Raw genomic sequence first — 22,485 nt, 5'->3', positions numbered from 1 at the left:
ACATTCTGCTTCTTACTGCGCCATGTGACCAGGTTTCCTCCCACAAATGTATAGTAACCCGAGGTTGACTTCCTGTCTCCAACAGACCCAGCCCAATCTGCATCAGTGTAGGCTTCAATTTCAATTATATTGTTTTTCCTGAAGAGAATTCCCTTCCCTGGGCAAGTCTTCAAGTACTTGAGAATCCTTTGAACTGCTTTCATATGAGGAATCTTTGGAGAGTGCATAAATTGACTGACAACATGCACAGCATAAGCAATATCTGGCCGAGTGAGGGATAAGTATATCAGCTTCCCTACCAATTTTTGGTATCTCTCTTTATCACAGTAGTCCTCCCCTACTGATTCCTGCAGGCCATGGTTCTGTTCCATTGGAGTATCTGCTAGCCTGCACCCCATCATGCTTGTTTCCTCTAGGAGGTCAAGAACATACTTCCGCTGACATATGTAGATTCCCTATCTTGACCTGGCAACTTCAATCCCAAGAAAATATCTCAAATGACCCAAGTCTTTGATCTCAACTTCAATCCCTATCTTGACCTGGCAACTTCATTCCCGGTAATTACCATATCATCCACATAAACAATGAGTGCAGTAAGTTTGCTATCCTGTCTCCTTATGAACAAGGTATGGTCTACACCACTCTGAGTATACCCCACTTTCTTCATGGCCCCACAGAGCCTCTCAAACCATGCACGTGGAGATTGCTTCAACCCATATAATGCTTTCCTCAGTTTGCACACCTTTCTACTAAAGTCATAGCCTGGTGGAGGTTCCATAAATACCTCTTCATGAAGGTCACCATTTAAGAAGGCATTCTTCACATCCAACTGATGAAGTTCCCATGAAAAATTTGCTGCTAGTGACAATAGAACCCGAATTGTGTTGAGCTTTGCTACCGGGGCAAAGGTTTCTTTGTAGTCAATCCCTTCTTTCTGAGTAAACCCCTTTGCCACAAGTCTGGCCTTGTACCTTTCAATGGACCCGTCCTCCCTGTGCTTTACAGTGAACACCCACTTGCACCCAACAGTGGTCTTCCCCTCTGGAAGATCCACTAATTCCCAAGTTCTTGCTTTCATTAGGGCTTTCATCTCTTCATTCATAGCTTCTTTCCACCTTGGATCAGACACAGCCTCTGAGTACCTAGAAGGAACACGCACAGAGGAAAGAGCAGACACAAAGAAGTGATAGGCAGGAGATAAATGTGAGTAAGAAACAAAATCAGCAATGGGGTGCCGGGTGGTGCAAGAGCGGATAGGCTTACAGAGAGCAATAGGAAGATCCAAATCAGAAGTATGAGAGTTGAAATTACCTTGGATTGTAGAGACAGATTGATCCGAGTCCAACTGGTTGCTGTCATGAGGTTGAGGACCCCTTTTTCTTCTGTTGTATGTAAATATCTCTTTTTGTTGCCTACTGGAGCCTTCAAGAACATCTGCAGCATCAGGAGAGGTAACCGGCACAATGGGAGCCTCACTGGGTTGACCCGAAATGTCACAACAAGGAGTAGGAGGAGAGGATGGAAGACCCAAGGCAGATAGGGGAACAAAAAAGGAGGGAGAATGAAAATCCTCTTCCATCCCACTAGTCTCCCCCTGAAGAGGATTCTGAGAAGACTGAAAATAGGGTTGAGACTCAAAGATCACCACATCTCTGGTGACATACTTTCTCTTGGAGACAGGGTCATAATACTTGTAACCCTTTTGTGTAGGAGAGTACCCCAAGAATATTCCCTTTGTAGCCTTAGGATCCAGCTTAGTCTTCTTTGGATCCTTCACATGTATGAAACATATACAGCCAAAGACCCGAGGAGGAAGGGGAAAGTCTGGAAGAGTGGGGCACAAAACAGAGAAAGGGGTTTTCATACCCAACACCTTAGATGGCATCCGGTTTATCAGATATGATGCAGAAAGTACAGCTTGAGACCAATATTGCTTGGGGACTTTGTGTTGGAATAGTAAGGCTCAAGCTGTCTCCAATAGATGTCTATTCTTGCGCTCAGCAACCCCATTCTACCGAGGAGTATAAGCACAGGATGACTGATGTAGTATGCCAGCATCTTCCATGAATAAGCTCAAGGATTTTTCAAAGTATTCAGCAGCATTGTCTGACCTGAATTGCTTAATCTTCTTATTAAACTGTGTTTCAATCATCTTGCAAAATGCCATGGTTATCCGTGGTACTTCATCCCGTCCTTTTAACAGGTAGATCCATGTACAACGAGAGTAGTGGTCAATAAAATTGATAAAGTACCGGAAACCATCAAAGGAAACAATGGGTGAAGGGCCCCAGACATCAAAATGAACCAAATCAAAATGAGCACAAATTTCATTGCTGGAAATTGGATACACAGTTCTACATTGTTTTGACATTTGACATACTTCACAGGTTAGACTCTGACTTGGAATGCCCTTAAACAATTCGGGAAACAACATTTCTAATGAGGAGAAAGACACATGACCTAGCCTAGCATGCCAAAGATGCAGCTTAGCTATTGACTCCACACTTTCCGGATTACTAGTAGCAGATGCTTGTAAGGCTGAGCCGATGTCTGCATCAAGGTAGTAGAGGCCTCCATACTCATGACCGCACCCAATCGTTCTCCTTGTCAATCTGTCCTGGAAGACACAATGAGTAGGAAAAAAGGTTATACTACAGTTCAAATTTTTGGTAAGTTTTGAAACAGACAAGAGATTTGAGGTAAGACTGAGAACATGTAAAACTGATTTAAGAGAGAGGTCCTTGCTTAGGTCAACAATTCCCTTTCCAGAGATAGTGGAGAAAGACCCGTCAACAACTCTCATCTTATCCTGACTAAACAACAAATGATATGAAGAAAATAGGGAAGACATATGTGTCATATGGTCAGTAGCACCGGAATCAATAACCCAAGAAGTAGAGTCAATAGAGCCAGTGGCACTGAAGGTAGAGGCTGTACCTGATCTAGCAAGAGATGTAGAAGCAAAAGAATTATTTCTTAGACGGGCTAATGCCCTGCTAAGCACCTCAACCTCACTAGCAGTGAAGCCCAATGTACCAGTTCTAGAGGAATTAGCAACCTGTCCCATAGGAGAAGAAGACACTGTTGGTGTATTTTGTGAGTTGTCATCATTGTTGCTGGCGACAAAATTCCCACTTGCCGCAGGCCTGTTATCTCTAGAAGAAACATCTCTGGGTATTGAAGACATCTTGACTGCAGCCACTGTGTAGGTGACACTGATTAAGACTAGCCGAAGCAGTTCTGAAGGTTCTGAACCAGTTCTGGAGCAGATCTGATTAGCTGAAATGATCACAGCAGGTTCTGACAATACTCGACACAGTTTCAGACTTGCCGAGACTGTCACAGTTCTGAAACAGTTCAGTTACAACAGCAAGCAAGGAGTTCTGGGCTGGTAACCGACCTGAAGCTAAGGGTTCTCAACTATTGTGCTATGCAGACTCCACTTGAACTTTGAGTACTGCAATTGTAAAGAGAGTGCCCTTCCTTGCGGCCAATACTAGGACTGCTGACATCAGTCCTCAACTAGGGTTCACAGTGCTGAACAATCTGGAGCTGGCAGCTCCCTAGGTAATCTCACAGCAGTGGTGAGGGGTTTCGGACTGATAACCACCCTGAACTTGGAGCTGTTTGCCACATTGCTATGCTGGTAGAAGTGTTCACAGTGCTGGTAGAACACTAGATAGACTTCACTTGGGCTGAACCAAAAACTGCAACAGTTCGGGTACAGTAGCGAGTGAACAGTTCGAGGCTGCAACAGTAGCAAGTGAACAGTGGGCTCTGTAGAAGAAGCTAAGTCTGTGCGAGTCTTGCTGGAGCACCGAAGCTGCAACTGTACAAGTAGCTAAGCCCCTTTCGGCTAGTGCTAGGACTGCTGAAATCAGTCATCAACTAGGTCTGTCCTACACAGACCTCTCTTAGTAGCCAAATAGCTACTATTTGCTGGAAATAACCTAGTAGGACATCTACTTCTGGGTCTTACTTCCCTTGAGTCCTACAACCAACAGAAACCCTAGGTTCGAACTTGCTTTACTCTCTTACACCCCTAGGTCTTCACTACAGCAACTCAGAAAAGGAAGAGAGAAGATGAAAAGACAGCAAGAGAAGAGAGTGTGTGCCGGCTGAAACCAGGAAGAAGCTAATGCTCTGATACCATGAAAGCTAAATTACTGTAGCCGAAGTAGCAGAAAAGAGAAGAAGAAGAAGAAGAGATGCTGGAATGTCGAACTGCTCTGCTCAGTCGACAGTACTATTATTTATATTATGGTGTAGTACAATGATACAGGAAGTTACTAGAATGCCCCTAATTAGTGATGGGACACCCAGACAACTTAAAACATTAAACAGGATTAGGCCCATTAACAAAGGCCCAGTACAGGACAACTTAAACTTAAGTATAGGCTAATAAGAATTCTTATCAGCCGAATACTCATACATACAAAGACTTCAATCCAACAATACATATCAATAAATTGAACCTTGCACCCAACTACATGTCTCAAGAACAGGACTGGATAGTGAGCTGCTGAGATTGGTAGTTCCAAGCTCTACTTATTTTGTCTAGGGCCGAGAAGTTCAGAAATAATCTTAGCACAGTTTCATAAATAACTCTAGCAAAATATATGAAGAGAACAATGTATTCCTTTATTGATCAACTCTAAAATTATTTATCCTACTAACTTTAACACAAATAAAATAATGTTAAAAATAATAAATACAAAGAATAATCATTTGATTATAAGAACTAACCAAATCAATGAATTTTAAAGGGGGAGCATTTGGTTCATATCAGGGAACCAGAAAGGCAAGCAATTCCCATTGTACAAGTTCCTCCAATCATCTCCAGATATTGAAACATTCAATTATACTGTAGAACCATCTTTTGCTTTTAACATATTAAAAGTTGAAAGAAATTCGCATGAAGTCAAGTATATACTCAAGTTATAAGAGAAATTCAGATAGTTAAAAATTCCATCCGATTGCCTTGACTTTTGGTGTAGGAGTCCTAGGTTTTCAAGTTCATTGCTGAACTCTGATCTTCTGAACATGCATCTTATAGCAACTTACTGAGAAACCAGACCAGACAGACACAAAACCAACCATCCACATGTTACTCTTAACAATTGACTAGACAATAAAATACACACCTATACCAGTCTTTTCCTTGTTTCCAGTATTTTCCTTCTCTGCCATTCCGTGGTAATTTTGACAGGTAGCGCTCAATGAGGTCTAGAGTTGTCAAGCTCTGGCTAAAAACCAATGCCTTATCACCTTCTGCAGAACTCATTGATAAAATATCAAGTAGAAGAACCATTTTTCCGCTGTAATCAACCTCTCTGTAGTTCTTCTCATGAAGAAGGTTCTTCCACCAATCCTGGGAAGATAACACAATAGTAAGTATGTTCAGTATAATTAACAAATTACCGACCTATATATTAAAACAAACAATGTAAAAGAGCAGGGTAGTTAACAGCACAATCAACATTTACTTTAAGACCTATTTTAAAATGTCAAATTAATAAATAAACAAGATACATTAAATAGTACTTCACATAAATCACATTATCAATGGAGTAGCAATGAACTAGGAATAGTTAACAGGACTAACTCATCAATATATGCATGGAACCATGCATGATTAATCAAGTAATCACTGCAGATTCAACCATATATGAAGAGTTAATAGCAATAGCACATAAATATCAGCATGGACCTATGCATAACAAGTTATATACCAAAAAAAAACAAGACATAATAAGTTGCTCAAACCTCATGAATAAAACCATTATCACTTTTTCGAGGTGCACAGTCAGTCTTGATCCTCTGCTTCTCTGTTCAAAACATGAAAAAAAAAAAAAAAAAGATTATTACCTCACTGATTATCCAACCACAAAAAAAGAAAAAAAAAGTATATCCTATACGAGCATCATGAATGCATGAAAAGGATGAACACTTCATTCCCAGTAGTTTCATCTGAAAGGGAGTCTTTTCACATTCTTGAACTTTTTGCATAAAGTGCTATTTCTAGTTACAAATTGTAACTTACAATTTTATTATTGACAAAAGGAAAATCCTAATCAAGCCAAAACCATAGAGATTGGAAAATATACAGCAAACATAAAGAAAGCATAGAGATTGAGACAATAAAGGCACAAAGAACAACCCAAGAAAAAAGGACCAATAGAGAAAACCTTTTTCTTTTCAGTTTCTTTTTTGTGGAAAACTATATTTATGAGTTACCATTCATGTCACTATTCACTACCTTTATAAAAAGGACCAAAACTTACCACCCCTATACCTATTGGGGCCTTCAATGCTAAGATGAAATTAATAATCAAAATAGAAAAAATAAATAAAAGAAAGGCACACTTTCTACTTATAAAGAAATCACCTCCCTTCTAAAGTTTCCCCAAATTCATTACAAAGACAGGTCTTCACATCATTTAAATTCTAGGAAAAAAATCAGAATTACATTGGAGAAGGGGGGATACACACCTTTTAAGTTCTTAGGTCGAAAAGCTCAAGACCTTCGATTCAAGTTTGAGATGCTTGTTGGATTTTCAAAAACAGAAGGCCAATCTTTTATTGACACTTCAGTTGCTCCAGAACCTACTGAATTACCTTTGCTCTCATAATATTAATTATAACAACTGACTTTGAATTTATGGTAATGCTACAATAACCTCCTCCTTATGGCTGCAATCAGATCGAATCAAGTCGAATATAGACAGATCCAAATTTGATTCATTTATGTTTGAATTCGAATTGGAACTTATCCATCAGATTCAAATCAAATTCAGGTTGCAATTGGATATTTAATAGTATTAATAAATTAAACTAGAAATGCTAAAAATATTATATATTATTAATAAAAAGAACTAAAAATGACTTGTATAAACTTAACTTATCTAGTAAAAATGAAGCACTTAAACCAACTTTACTGATAGATACAATATCAATTTTAAGTTTATATGAGCAAATATATTTAAATCGAATTGAAACGGGTATTACAGATTGAATAGGGGTAGATGCATATTCAATTCAATTAGAAATGGAAGGTTTTAGCACCATCTTTTTTAATCAAGCACAATTACTTGCATTTGACTAAGCTGAATTTCCATTTCACCTCTTCTCGACCTGCATAGACACCCGTGCAAAAATTGAAGAACTTCTACAAGGACAAGAACTAGATGTGAACTAAATGTGAAATCAAGTCAAGGATAAGAGTCATAAGACTCAATAACATAATTTTAGCACCATCTTTTTGGAAATTCTCCAAATCCATGCTACTACACCTTAAATTTAAATGCATATGTACATCCCAGAACAGCAAGTCCTGGCAAAGATTACGGAAGCTACCCTTCTACACTTCCCTCTCTAAAAGCACATTTCTTCCAACAATTCACTTGCCTAAGTTGACAGCAAATAATATTTCCTTTTTTTTTATTTTTTAAGTGGTAAGTGGTAACTACATTCACTTGTCAAAACAATGACGATTAATTACTATTTCACTCATCATGTTTAAGCATCATAAGTAAAAGTAGTTAGGTATTAAATGATTTAATAGAAGAGTTTATTATGCAACCTGTCGCTGTCCGTACATTAAATTTTCACAGCGGTTCACTTGTCTATACATTCTTTTTTTTTTTTTTTCAAAAGCACTCTAAATGAGCAAATGTATCAGTTTGAAGCTTTTTCTTTGCCCCCAACAAGCCACAATTTACCAAAAGCATATTAATCTTGCCAAGCATCGGCAAAACACGATGTATACCTTTATCAACTAAAGTCTACCATCTAATATATGGGGGCTTAGTATCAGTATAATAATACAGCAGATCATTGCATCTGTATACTGCTTGTTTACATTTCCCATTTTGTGTTTGAAGAAACTACACAAACATATATTTGTGATGTCATTTCTGATGTAAATGGAAATTACCATAAAATGCATGAAGGATAAAGAATAGCATCATTCATACATGTTAACGTTAGTTTGGTTAAATACTAGAACATACATTGAGGACAAAGGTGCATATGAATTAATCAAGGAGTGACAAGAGATGTGGCAAAAATTTTTCTAGCTTCCCCAACAGGGTCAACATCACTTTTCACAATGCAATCAAATGATTGCTGAAGCCTCCCCTAAAGTTTGGTAATTGCAATAACCTCCCCTGAACTTTCTGACATAGCTGAAGTAGACCCCCTTTGTTATATTCCCCTAAAAAGAGGCATGAAAATGTCCAAAATACCCATGCAATTACTTTTGACCAAAATGTTCGTTTTCCAAATTTTCTCTTCATATGAGTCCTACCCCAAACACTTCCAATCTCTTTTTCTGAAATTGATTTATTTTTCAAATTTGCTCTTCATGTCAATCACTCAAAGGTAAAGCTGCAACTGTAAATTCTCTTTTTTTGTTGTTTCTAAAGTTTGTATTGTTTTTTCTTTTTCTGTACAAACCAGCATCAATATTAATTGCATGGGTCTTTTGGACATTTTCATGCCTCTTTTTAGAGGATTCTAAGAGAGGGGGTCTACTAGCAGCTATGTTAGAAAGTTCAGGAGAGGTGATTGCAATTACCAAACTTCAGGGGATGTTTCAGCAACAGTCCAAAACTTGAGGGGAGGTTCCAGAAATTTACCCTTTTTATATTTCAATATATTATACTTCACATAGAGTGTGCATCATAAATGATTGAAGTGGCCAATAATGGAATGACCAACAATCTCACATTAGGTCATAAAAAATAAAAAACTCTACATGAAAGCACTATTATAAACTACAATAGACATCCCCCCCCCAAAAAAAAAGGATCCAGTAACAGTTGAACCTAACCTATCTCATGAAACAGTGCAATAAACTGCACTGGCATAGATTTTCATGCATTCAATAAACAAAAACAAGCTACAAGTAGATACCTCCAACTTGCATTTCACGGTCAATGTTATCATCACTGGAGCTGTCATCAACAAGAAAATTCTCAACAGCATCTTCACGCCTTAAGTAGTCTTTCTGTTCTTTTGTCATCTGTAAAAGCCCAGGATGGTTCCATATCTAACAGTAAAAGTGCATATTTTCATTAGTTATCAAATAGTAAAGAAAGAAGATTAGCCAGGCTGTTAAAACTATTACAGTAAAAACAACTTCAAAATTTTAAAAGGATCTTACCTGAGCCAGTGCCTGATACCCAGTAAAAAAACATCTTGTCCTTATTTTTTCACTAGAAACCTTGTCATTTGTGAACCCATGCACATCTAGAAATCTTTTATATAACTTCCTCTGTAACGGTGACAGCTTCACAGCAATTACAAACACAGTTTTAGGGGGTAAGTCCTTCTTTACCACATTCATGTCCATCCGTTGGACAAATCCTTTTAACTGTTCATAAAGAATATGTGACCTCTGGTTCATAATCTTAACATCATCAGTGGTAGAATTAGTATGTTGACCATTCTCTATTGGATTCTGGAACCTGCACATCGAATTACATGATCAAAAGGAAACAAACCATTCAAGAATCTGTAAAATGTCATCCAACATGAAAAGCAGGGAACTGAAGATAGGAGAATAGGAAAAGGGTCACCAAAGCGCCAACCAAAGTCTTACCGGTTCCTAAACTCAGGGCTGCTACCAAGAAATCCTTCTCTTACAAAATCAACCATCTGCCACATACAAAATAGAGGTGAAAACAATATAAGAAACTTGTATATCAATTCAAAATTTTGGTACAAGTATAGAATGTCCTTACACAATAATATTCCATTAAATTATTTTGTAGAGGTGATCCTGTTAATGCAATCCTCCTCTGGCACTTCACTTGCTTCAACGCTTGGGTAATATCAGCTCTAGTATTCTTGATCATATGGGCCTCATCACAAACAAGTATATCAGGTCCATCCTGTTAAAGTAAATCAAACTTTCAACAAAGTATACTAAACATTATACATGAGAAAAAATGCTTTCAAGGATGAAAATTAAAAAAAAAAAAAAAAAAAGAGAAAGAGAAAGCAAACACATATATGGTAATATCCAAGGAAAAGAGGAAAATTTAATTATCAGCACTTTTTTTATCAGCAAAAGAAATTAATTTTATTAATGGGTGGTAAAAGTAACAACAGATTGGGTATCCATTCACCCGAAAATATATAAAGAAACAATGTCCATATAACTAATTTACAGTAGAGCCCAAAAGAGATTAATTTTATTAATGGGCGGTAAAAGTAACAACAGATTGGGTATCCATTGTAACTAGAAGTGATCCGAGAAATAGCCACTTTTGAATCTCCTTCAACTTCCAGATTTCTAAAATTCGATTGCTTAGCAAGTTTATGCCTTGTAACAGTGCCATTAGTTCAGCCTTTAATGAGTCTCTTTCTCCAATAGGTCCTGAGTACATAGCCAGCATCTTACTAGAAGAGTCTCTAAACAAACCACCAATGCCTGCCATCCCTAGGTTTCCTATAGAGCTCCCATCAAAATTTAACTTTATCTTATCCCTTGCTGGTGGCTTCTATTCATCATCTCTCTTTCCTTTTGTTTCGAAGAGTGTGCCACCTCATTCCAAGCCCTTATTATATCAGTCACTGTAAAACATTGGAAGATGTCAAAGAGTTTTTATCCGATGGACCACATTCCACCAACTCCTCCTTTGACCTGAGCTTCTCATTAAATATTCTTTCATTCCTCTCCTCCTAAATGGTCCACATTACAGCAGCTCTAACTGCCTTCTGCATTGTTCCCTCACTACACCCTAGGGAGTTATCCACCTGCAACCAAAAAGAGAACAAAAAGATTCCCAAATAAACAAGGCAAAGGGACAAGAGAATAGTAATGGCATAAGGATTCACCATATACAAAACAAAGAAAGCACACATGTAGGGAAAGACATCTATTCAGCCTCCTTTTTTGAAGCATGTCACAGGTGTTGACCTTTCCAAAGAAACCTCCCAGAATTGTGCTTGAACTCTGGGTGGCATGGACTTACTCCAAATTTCTTTCATTGGGAACTTTTCTCCCACCTCTAATGGTTGTAAAAGTGAATTAAAAAAAAAAGGCACAAGTAAGAAAACAAGAAAGCACACTAGAGTTTATCCAACATCTGAGTAAGGGTCTCACAATCACTATCTCTCAGCCCCCTTCTGAAACCAAAATTCCAACTCACACCCAGAGAAGGTGACAAATCTCGAAATAGGTTATACTTGTGGTCAAACATTAAATAAAGGCTGCGGAAAAGGGAACTAAGAGGAACATCAACCAACAAAATGTCTTCCCAAAAAAGAATCCTTGACCCACAATCCACATAATATCTGACAAAATTAATAAAGGTTGGGTATACTGTTCGGATTTCTTTCCAATGGAAACCTCTAGAGCCACTTCCCTAGTAAAGACGTATTCCTAAGAATCAGATTCCCTATACCTAGTCCTCCCTTCCACTTTGCTTTAATAGTCTGTTCCCACTTCACTAGATGGCGCCTCTTCTCATCCCCAGGCTCCCACAGAAAATCCCTCATAAGCTTTTCCAGCTGACCTGCTATCCTAGATGGAATTCTAAAGATGGACAAGAAGTAAATTGGGAGATTGGCTAAACTTGTTCAAATCAGAGTTAGCCTCCGACCCATCGAAATGCAGTTCCTCTTCCAAAGGGCCAGCTTTCTAGTGAATCTCTTGACCACCGGTTTCCAAAACACTTACTGATCTCAAATTCCCTCCTAGGGGTAGTCCTAGATACTCCATAGGCCATTGCCTACTCAAACCTTCATCCTCCACATAGATGTCTGCTATACAACTCTTTGCCTGGTTCACTTTCAATTTAGAGATGGATCCAAAGGAGTTAATAAGCTCTTTCAAATTTCCAGGATTTTCATGATTGCCTCCCTCACAGATGAGTAACTAGCACCTCACGACTTCCAATCCTCCACTCTCTAAACAAGTTGTTTTGATCAGCCTTGATAAGCATTCTACTCAACAGAATTAGTCATAACAATGACTAAACAATATGTAAACAACACAAAAGAAAAAGAAAACAGAACCTTCCAAATGGCTGTAAAAGGAACAAACGAGAAGTAATATGGAGTGCTTCTAGATTTAGCTTTATAATCAGTCGTCTTACTTGATTTACTTGATTGTCAATCTACTGAGGCCTAAATCTGATTGTGCTAAAATTTCATGCCTTGGTCAAATTTTGATGCCAGTAGAAAGATTCAAATTTTTAATGCTAAAATTTCATTAAAAAAAAAAGCATTACAATCTAAATGGGTGTCAGGATGGCATGCCAATAGAACTAATCCACTTGAAAAAGATTCAAATTGCTTGAAGTTCAAGGACATCCCAAAAACTATCCATCAGATCTATTCTGTTAACTTGTGCAAATTCTGGAAGACCCAAAACCAGTCAGTTACAAACATTCCAACCAAATCTACTATCACCTCAAGGGTCTTCGACTTATTCTCAAACAGCCTTTTATTCCTTTCATTCCATATTGTCCAGCACACTGCCAAGGGAATGCAGCTCCAGATGATTCTAGCCTTCTTGCTTCCTCTGAATCTTGGCCAAGAAGAGAAGAATCTTCTGAACCTTGGCCAAGAAGAGAAGATTTCTGCCAATGAAGATGGCTGAAAGACCCTAATATCAAATAAGAAAGTGTAGAACTTCCAGATGAAGATGGCCACCTTGCAGGAGATGAACAAGTGACAAACTGTCTCCTCATTTGAATTGCATAAAAAACAATAACTTCAGACAATTAGTAGTTAATATGCTATCTAACGCTACCAGCCAAGCAAATGCTTCTACACAAATCCTGTTCCAACTATAATAGGACCCATTACACAAATCCTGTTCCATCAATCCTATTTGTTCAGTACAGTATCCATTATTCATTTATGAGCACTTCTGGCCCATTCAGCTTGTAACAGAGCACTTCTTCTTACAAGTTCTATAGAAGGTCTTCTCTGCACATGACCAAACCATCTTAGTGCACTTCCCATCATTTTTATCAACTATTGGAGCTACTATTAGGTTCCATCAAATAAGTTCATTTCTGTCTGTTGAAATAGCTTAGTTTATTCTGGTTCTTCTGTTTAGTTTATTTCCCATTTGTTCTGCTTAAATAACTTAGTTTTTTATTTGTTTTATGTGCAGGGGCATAAGAGTTATTTTCTCATCTTTCACCCTATATATAATATATTCTGGCGCCACCAGAACTGATTCACTCTCCAAACACTTTCTCCTCTCTTCTCCCTTATCTCTTCTCTCTCTCCTCTCTTCTTCATCTTACTGTTTCTCCAAACTGAGATCAGAAAAGACAACCTACAACTGTACCATGAAAAAAACCATATGAATCAAGACTGCCGAATGCTGTCAGAATGGTTTTGAGGTTCAAACCTCTTTTCTGTGGATCATGTGATCCTGTACCTGAGAATGAAAAACCTGTAGGTCACGGATGATGACCTGTTTTTACCCTTTTTTTGGTGTGACAACACTGTTTTATTATCTCTCCTGGTAGCTGGTGTGTTTTTAGATGATCTGGAAGAATGATGGACCGTGACTGTTAAACCTGTACAGCACTGAAATCAACCTAAAAAAATTCTTTTTTTTTTGAAGAATTAGTGCTGGTCTGTGTTCAGACTATGTCCAGGCTGGAGTGTGAATGTCGGCTGCATCTCTAGCGTGCTTCTAGGACTGTTTTTTGGTGTCAGGAGGGATCTTAGGGTGTGTGTTGAGGCTGAATAGTGAACTGAACTATGTCCTCTAAGAATTCTGCAACTTCTGGAGTTTCTGGAGGTCAAAACGTAATGAGTGGGGAGCTGGATATGAGTTTCCCCATGGCTGTAATTCCCTTTGATGGACTAAATTGCCTCAAATGGTCTAGGGGAATTGAACTCTACATTACTACTAGGGGAAAAATAGGGTATATTAATGGCAAAGTGAAGGAACCAAAGACTGGAAGTGCTGAACATGACAGGTGGAACCAAAAAAATAGTATAGTGATGTCATGGCTCTTGGTTTCCGTGCTGCCACTAGTAAGGAAGACATTCATGTGGGATGAAACAGCTTGTGAAATATGAGAACAAGCAAAATCTACCTATTTGAAGCAGAGGCACTATGCAAAGATATACCAACTTCAAGCTAAATCCTCCCCTTGCAAGTAGGGGTAGAGAAGTCTCTCAGTGTATTACTCAGATTTGACATCAATCTGGAAAGAACTAAACCATTATCAAAGTGTGAATTGGAAATGTGATGAAGATGCAAAGGCCTACAAGCTACTTGTCTCCCAACAGCAAATATTTGCTTTTCTTTTGGGGCAAAACCCTATGTATGAGTCTATTAGGGTACAAATCTTGGGAAGTAAGGACTTACCTTCAGTCTAGGAGGTTTATGCCTTAGTTTAGTTTGAAGAGAGTAGAAAAAGTGTGATGAATTGTATAGAGGGGGAGCTAGTTGCATTGACAGTCCAGGGAGGTACTAGTGCAAATGGAAAAAGCTATTTTAAGAAGGGTGATGTACAAAAGAGGATGGATGACAAAGACAAACTTTGGTGCACTCATTGTCAGAAATCCAAGCACACTAGAGACGCATGTTGGGACCTCCATGGGAAGCCTAAGTGGGCTCAAGAATTAAGTAAGAAATCAGCATTTGATCAAAGTAAGAAGCCAACTCAGTAGAATCAAAAGAAATTCAGCAAATGTGACATCTAAAGAGACTAGTCATATGGTACCTCAAGAACGATACCCTGGTTCTAATCCCAAGGAAGAGATTATCAACTCTTTTCATGATCATTTGGAATTAGGTGGTAGGGCACTTCGCCAAATGGATTATGGCCCTACTCCTTCTATCTCCTTTGCATCTACATCAAGTAACTCTGCCACTACCTTCCATGTGTAATCTCATACATTTGATTCCCTTGGATAATTGACTCTGGAGCTTCAAATCCCATGACTAGTAAGTCAAAGTTATTTCAGGCATATAACCTCCTCTCTAGGAGAAATAAAGTGAGACTGGTCGATGGGTCAATCAACACCATAGCCAGTCAAGAAACCATCTCCCTTCCTTTCGGTCTTACCCTCTCTAATGTGTTGCATGTTCCAAAATCACCTATCAATTTACTTTCCATTAGCAATATTGCTCACTCTTTGAATTATTCAGTAACCTTCTTTCCTTCTTCTTGTGTATTTCAAGATTTGATCTCGGGGAGGACACTTGGTAGAGGAAGCATGGTGGATAGTCTCTACATGATGGAGAGCAAAGCCAGTCTTGTGGCTACAAAGTCTTTGAGTTCGTCTAGTGAGAGTCACACTTATTTATGGCATAGTTGCCTTGGTCATCTTTCTTTTGAGTCATTAAAGCTTATGTTTCCAAAGTTACTCAAGTCTTTGTCGGTTAATGAGTTACAGTGTCTAACATGTCAATTGAGTAAACATTGTAGAAGTTATTTTCCTTTAAGAAATAAAAGATCTGAATTTCCTTTTCACATTGTCTATTCTGATGCTTGGGGCCCTATTACTCTACCTTCTGAGACTAGGTATATGTATTTCATTACTTTAATTGATGACTACTCTAGATATACTTGGATTTACCCTATGCAATCTAGAGATGAAGTGCCAATGATTGTGAAAGATTTTAAACGCATGATTTTTACTCAATTCCAAACTGATATTCATATTTCCAATCGAACAACGCAAAGGAGTATTTTCATAGTGATCTCACAGAGTTATATGTTTTGTTTGGATCTCTTCATTGGAGCTCTTGTGCTAAGACACCTCAACAAAAGTGTTGATGAGAGAAAAAATCGCCATCTTCTTGAAGTTGCTCGTGATTATTACGACATATGCATGTTCTGAAACACTTCAAGATGGATGTCGTTATATGTACTGCATATAGCATCAACGTATACCATCTCAATTGCTAGAATATTAGGCCCCACATCCCTTGTGCTTTTCTCGGTTACCCTTTATCTCAAATGGGCTACCGATACTATGATCCTGCTTCACACAAGTACTATGTCTCCATGGATGTATCCTTCTTTGAGAGTAAACCTTTTTTTTTCTCGGTTTCTCCTTAGAGGAGAGTAAGGTTGAAGAGAAACACACCCAAGTTCAATTACCTCCTCTTCTTGATCTTCCTCCATTCAATGTCTTCCTTCGTCGCCACAAGAGCCAATAAAGTTCAAGAGCCATGGAACCTGACACTATGTAGCCAACATCATCAGACTCTCCAGAGGTAGATCCTCATCATCTAGGTACACTTGTTCCCATTGATATGCCTAATCATCTTGATATTGATCCTCTGTCATCGATTATCTTGATGTTCCTATTGCTAATAGAAAGGGTGTTAGATCTTGTACTACTAATCATCCTATCTCTCACTTTGTATCGTGTGTTTCTTTCCTCCATTGACTGCATTTCTACTCCTAAGAATGTGGCAGAAGATTTATCCATACTCGAATCGGCATATGCAATGAAAGAAATTAATGCCTTGCACAAAAATGGCACTTGGGAATTAGTGGATCTTCCTGAAGGAAAAAAAAAAAAAACAATGGGATGCATAGTTGTCAAGGCGACGCCTATGCGCTTTTTGGGTCTTGCCTCGCCCAACGCCATATGATGTTTCTATAACAATTGTAATTTTTTCATATTTAATATTTTTTTATACTTTATAATATAAATATAGACATGATGCACCGAATCATTATTTCTATTTCTTTCATATTATAAAAATTTTTTTATTAATTTCTCATCTTTTTAAGGTTTATAATAGATAAAATATTCAAAGATGAGTTCTATCAGACGAGTTCTTTTTATAATAGATTTTCTTGTTTTGGAACAAAAACAGGGGCTCTGCCCCTTCTTTTTTTCTCCTCCTCCTCCTCTCCTCTCCTCCTCTTCTGCTCCCGTTGTTGTAGGAGTAGGGGTTCCACCCCTTCTTTTTCTTTTTTTTGGAACAAAAACAGGGGCTTTGCCCCTTCTACTCCTGTTGTTGCAATGCTGCTAGAACAAAAAATAGGGGTTCCACCCTTCTTTTTCTTTTTTTTTTTTTGGAACAAAAACAGGGGCTCCGCCCCTTCTTCTTTCCTCATCCCCCTCCTCTCTTCTTCTTCTTCTAGAACAAAAAATACGGGTTTGTTTCTTTTTCGGGAAGAAAGATAGGGACTTTACCCTTTTGTATTTCTATTTCAACAACAAAAATTGGGGTTCATCCCATTTTTATTTTATTTATGTTTTAGATATTAAGTGACACCTAGGTGCCCACCTAGGCAACCAGGTGACTAAGCACTCCCCTATCACCTAGGTTCACCTTGGTGCCTTGAAAACTATGGTGGGATGCAAGTGGGCGTTCACAGTGAAGCATAGGGATGATGGTATGGTAAAAAGGTACAAAGTCAAATTGGTGGCAAAAGGATTTACACAAGTGTTAAAGTGTATGGAGTAGACTATGCAGAAACCTTTGCTCTAGTAGCCAAGATGAACACTATTAGAATCCTCCTTTCACTTGCAACTAATCTTGACTGGGAACGTCACCAATTGGACACTAAAAATGCATTATTAAAAGGTAAGCTAGAGGAAGAGGTGTACATGACTCAGCCTCCAGATTTTTGTGCCAAAGATAGTGAGCAAAAAGGTGTACAAGTTGAAAAAAATCATTATATGGGTTGAAACAGTTACCTCAGGCCTTAGTTGTACAATAAATGGGGTTCAAACAATGTTAGTCAAATCATACTCTATATGTGAAGAAAGGCGAAGGGAAAATTGCAACTCTAGTCGTGTATGTTGATGACATAGTGGTCACAGGAGATTGGAACACTGAAATACAAATGTTGAAGAAATTCTTATCCACTCAGTTCAAAGTGAAAGATCTAGGCCCCTTACGTTATTTCTTTGGGATTGAAGTTGCTTGCTCTCAAAAGGGCATCTTTATTTCTCAAAGGAAATAAGTACTAGATCTATTAGAGGACACAGGCAAGTTAGGAGCGAAGCCAATTGATTAACCCGCAGAACCTAATCATCAACTTGGTGATAATCAGCGGGAGGCTATGAAAGGTGTGAAGAAGTTCTAGAGACATGTAAGGAGACAATTATATTGTCTATGACCAAACCTGACATTGCATATGCAGTGGGTGTCCTGAGTCAATTCATGTATAATCCTAAGACTTCCCACTTTGAAGCTACAAAAAGGATCCTTAGAAACCTCAAGAAGTTCCCAAGTGCTGGTTTGTTATTCCAAAAGCATGGGCATTTGAATGTTGAAGTATATACAGATGCTGATTGGGTAGAAACAGCCAATGATAGTCTACTAGTGAGTCTTTGTGGGAGGAAACTTAATTCCCTAGAGAAGTAATAAACAAAGTGTGACGGCTAGGTCCAATGTTGAAGCTGAATACAGAGCTGTCTCATGGAGTTGCTAAACTCATGTGGATAAAGAACCTATTAGAGGTGAGTTGGGCTTTGTAGTTAACAGTCCTATGTCACCCTATTGTGACAATAAAGCTGCTATCAACATTGCCGCCAACCTAGTCCTCCATTATAGGACAAAACATATTGAAGTGGACAAGCATTTTATTAGGGAAAAACTTGCGAGTGGAGAAGTATGCAATGACTATGTTAGTTCAGAAGGGCTTGCAGACATTTTCACCAAGGGTCTTCATCACATGCGGCTCATTGGTTTGTGTGACAAGTTGGGCATGATTGACATCTATATTTCAACTTGAGGGGGAGTGCTGAAATAGCTTAGTTTTTTATTTGTTTAGTTTATTTCATATTTTTTCTGCTTAAATAACTTAGCTTTTTATTTGTTTTATGTACTGTAAGTGTCGAAAGGGCACAAGAGCCATTTTTCATCTTTTAAGTGTTGCCCTATATATAATAATGTATTCTGGCACTGCCAGAACTGATTCACTCTCCAAACACTTTCTCTACTCTTCTCCCTTCTCTCTTCTCTCCTCTCTTCTTATTTCTTCTATTTTTCTCTATTAGTACTGACCATGTCCTTTTTAGTTTTCCCACCCATCCATCTCAACATTCACATTTTTACCAAACTCATTTTTTTAACATGTTGCTACTAGAATATCTTTCTCCCATATAACATAATCCTTCTCACAGTCTCATACAAGGTCAATTTCCATTTCATTAGTAAACAGAAACTCCTGGAACATAATTTTGACAAACCTCCATTGAATGTAAAGCATCTCCTCCAACAATTAGTTTTGGATGTTCCTCATGTTCTTTAAATCCCTCCAGTTTTTTATATTCCACTGACTGAATGTGTGCAATAAAGTTGGTTGTCTTATTATAAGACTTTTACATACCTGATCAGTTCCAATCATTTGGCAGGTTCAGGCCTGGAATGGTTTGGAGCCACCTATGTCAAACACAAACCTGAAACCGATAACACCTACAAACAATACATTTGGTAGTCTGGGTGTGGATATGTATGGATTCAACCCAAACACAACAAGTTGAGGACACTAAGAGGAGAAGCTAGGGTACCAATCATGAGTTCAAGACCAACTCTATTTTTTTCCACTTCTTGTTCATGGTTGTCTTCTTCCATACATACAAAATTTGTAATGCAAAAAATACATTGTTAATTACGAGCCACTTAAAAATAATAATATAGAATATCAGTCTTCTAAGGAAAACTTTGATAATGCAAAACATGCACCTGTAGGGCATAACAAATTTCTCTAGCCACATGCCTGTCCTTCACATGCTTTCCAAGGGACAAGTTTCTAAAAGCAGTGTAGCCAATCAAGAAAACACCACCCTTGGTTCTCCACTTTGTGAGCAAATCCAACCTTCTATCCCTGTAAACCAGAGGACCATGTGATGTGAGCAGCTCTATTTCATACAAAGTAGATAGATATGAAAATAAATTAGAATTACTTGTATATAACACAGAATGCAGTGATAAAATGGTTTAACTCCAATCCTTCCACCAATAATAAATAAAAGAACAAGAGCACAATCCATCCACATTGCGCAGACCCATGAGAGTCTCTTGGATAAAACTATGATGCATCATAAAATGATTCTCTTTATCTATTAGTTCCCACGTCAAAAAGGACCACATCCCACAAAAATCAACACCTTGCTCCAAATGGGAAGGGATCATGAGGAAAGAATACCATAAGCTATAATGCATTGAAAAGTATTCCAACCTTGAAACGTCTTCCAGCATAAAGACACGAAGTGGCTTTAACTCCACAGGTCTCCACTTTACAAATTCTTGTCGCCAATTGTGCAACACATTTACAGGTGTAACAATAAGTGCAGTTTTAAACCCTAAATCAACAGCTCTCATAGCAGTGTACAGAAAAGCTATGACCTGCACATGCAATTTGAGAATCATAATAAACTTAATAAATCAAAACCAAAAAAAATGCAAACCATGAAAAGAAAATGACCATTTGAACTCCAAAATAGAGTAAAAAATACTACTGTAATTTCTTATCCTGAGAGCATTGAATATATACAAAACATTATACAATCACCATGTGTCCACCAATAACAAATGAGTAGAAAGTTTTGTACAGACTATACTAGATAAGTATATAACATGCAGATAAGGTAAAAAAGATAAAATATTTACAGTATCCACTAAAAAAATTAGACATAGGACATAAGATCAGAGAAAAAATATCACTTGATGTTCGTTAAGTGACTTTTCTTATAATAAAATGAAAATATTATAAAAATAAAAAGAGAAAACAAAGGAAGGTGGCCAGCAGTCAGACGAGTGGAAAAGGGATAACTTCACCTCCAAGATTAAACCCACCCCCCTTCAACAATACACCAAAAACAACCAAAGGCCAAAAGAAAAAAAAATACCAAGAAAAACATCTTAACACTGCTAAACTAAACAAGACGAGTCATTTGAAAATATTTTGAGTGTTCAAGTAATTAGTCACCAAATCTTCCTTTCCTTTCATCCCACGGCAAAGTTTTTTAAGCTCTCTAATTGATCTAGGGTTTAAAATGCTACCTTCCTCCCCTAAAAAACAACCAGTATGCACTTCTCTCCCCTGCCAGCTTTGGTTCCTGAGCCTCTCAGCTCCTTCTGTCCAGGGTTGACAGGGAAGGAGCAACAGATTGATGATCAGCACCTGCAACTAAACAACTAAACTAGGACTAGCATATGGGTGGGGATGTTACTTGGATGGAGAGATTGGAGGGTTAAGGGTAGGCTCAGCTGCTGGGCAGTCATACCTGCTAGCTCCTTAGACTGAAAGGCTATTGCCTCCGTTTCAGCTACCTGTGATGAGAACCTCAAGCTGGCATAAAGAGGCTTTCACCACCTGTGAAAAACAGTCAGCTGGGGCCAAACATAAAATTTTGAGGAAAAAGGTGCCTCACTTGAGAAGAAAACCCTAGTTTTGGGTGGTTGAAGAGCAGTTCTTTGCTTGGAATAGCAAATCTAGTTTAGTAAAAGCCCTAATTTGATATTCGTTTGCATCGATTCACTCAGTGGAGCAGACTAAAGGAGAAGCCAAATATCCCACAGATTCCAGGCTTGGACATGGGGGGCCAATGGAGACTCTGTTAGGGGCAACGACCACTATAAAGTTGTATGAACCAATTATTTAGCTTGGTCTAAAATACATGTGTGTAGTAGAGGAAAATGGGGTTACATTACCGTGAGCAAGAAGAAACCGGCAGAGGATGACCCTAGCTATGAAAGGTGGATGTAGAAAAATACATAGTAGTGGGTTGGTTAGTGAACTCTATGCAGCCACATATTAGTCACCACTACCTATGGATGGAAACAAGGAAGTGTGGGATAGTCACGGAGACTTATTCCCAAAAGTTGGATGTTGCTTGGACCTACAAATTGAAGAATGATGCGAATAATTTAAGATAGGGGGAGAAGCCCTTAGCCATCTACTTCTCCATGCTGAAATCTCTTTGGCAAGAAATTGGTTTGATGGAAATTGTTGTTTGGGGGTGTAATAAGAATGCAGAAACACATAGGAAGTTGGTGGAGAGAAATCGGGTCTTTGAGTTCCTCATTGGACTCAACCCGAAATATGATATTGTGAGGCAGAATGTTTTGGCAAAGATTGAGGTTGCATTGTATCAGGCTTATACTATGGTGAGTAGTGAGGAGAGCACAAGACAAGTTCAGTTTGTAGAGCCGCAAGTTGATCATTATGCTAATGTTGGGATGAAACCAAAGGTTAACACTAGGAAGAAAGATGTTGTCTGTGAGTACAACAAGAAAGAAGCCTAAACATATTAAAGACACCTATTGGAAGCTGCACCCAGAGCTCATTCCTGCCAGGCCCAAGAATGGAAACAGTGGAAAAATAATTGAGAATGAAAAAGGTGGAAATGCAAATGTAGACACCAACTCACAAAATGAACAGAGGCAAAGTGATGAGAAGTCAGCGGGAGAGCAACTTGCAGCCGCTAGGGTTGAGTATGAGAAGTATGATCGAATAATCAATCATCTAGAGTCTACTGCTATAGCATTTACTTCATTAAAAGACAGTTCCTCTA

At 38.3% G+C, this 22,485-nt stretch overlaps 1 protein-coding gene across 9 annotated transcripts in view; it reads right to left on the bottom strand.

Moving 5' to 3' along the window:
* ATRX (P-loop containing nucleoside triphosphate hydrolases superfamily protein) overlaps positions 1-22,485 on the bottom strand; it is a 110,164-nt gene that overhangs the window by 17,999 nt on the left and 69,680 nt on the right. For all 9 annotated transcript variants that reach the window (XM_088894850.1, XM_088894851.1, XM_010266557.3 and 6 more), the window contains 8 exons: positions 20,148-20,314; positions 19,652-19,793; positions 9,747-9,896; positions 9,605-9,660; positions 9,167-9,470; positions 8,917-9,052; positions 5,767-5,828; positions 5,145-5,371 (listed from right to left, as the gene is read on the bottom strand). In XM_088894850.1, the coding sequence (XP_088750976.1) occupies positions 5,145-5,371; positions 5,767-5,828; positions 8,917-9,052; positions 9,167-9,470; positions 9,605-9,660; positions 9,747-9,896; positions 19,652-19,793; positions 20,148-20,314 (1,244 nt within the window). The remainder of the gene's footprint in view (positions 1-5,144; positions 5,372-5,766; positions 5,829-8,916; positions 9,053-9,166; positions 9,471-9,604; positions 9,661-9,746; positions 9,897-19,651; positions 19,794-20,147; positions 20,315-22,485) is intronic.

This window comes from Nelumbo nucifera, chromosome 1 (genome assembly GCF_055504915.1).
Source record: "Nelumbo nucifera cultivar China Antique chromosome 1, China Antique-T2T, whole genome shotgun sequence".
Taxonomy (NCBI): Eukaryota; Viridiplantae; Streptophyta; class Magnoliopsida; order Proteales; family Nelumbonaceae; genus Nelumbo; species Nelumbo nucifera.
This window is presented reverse-complemented; position numbering and strand designations above follow the sequence as displayed.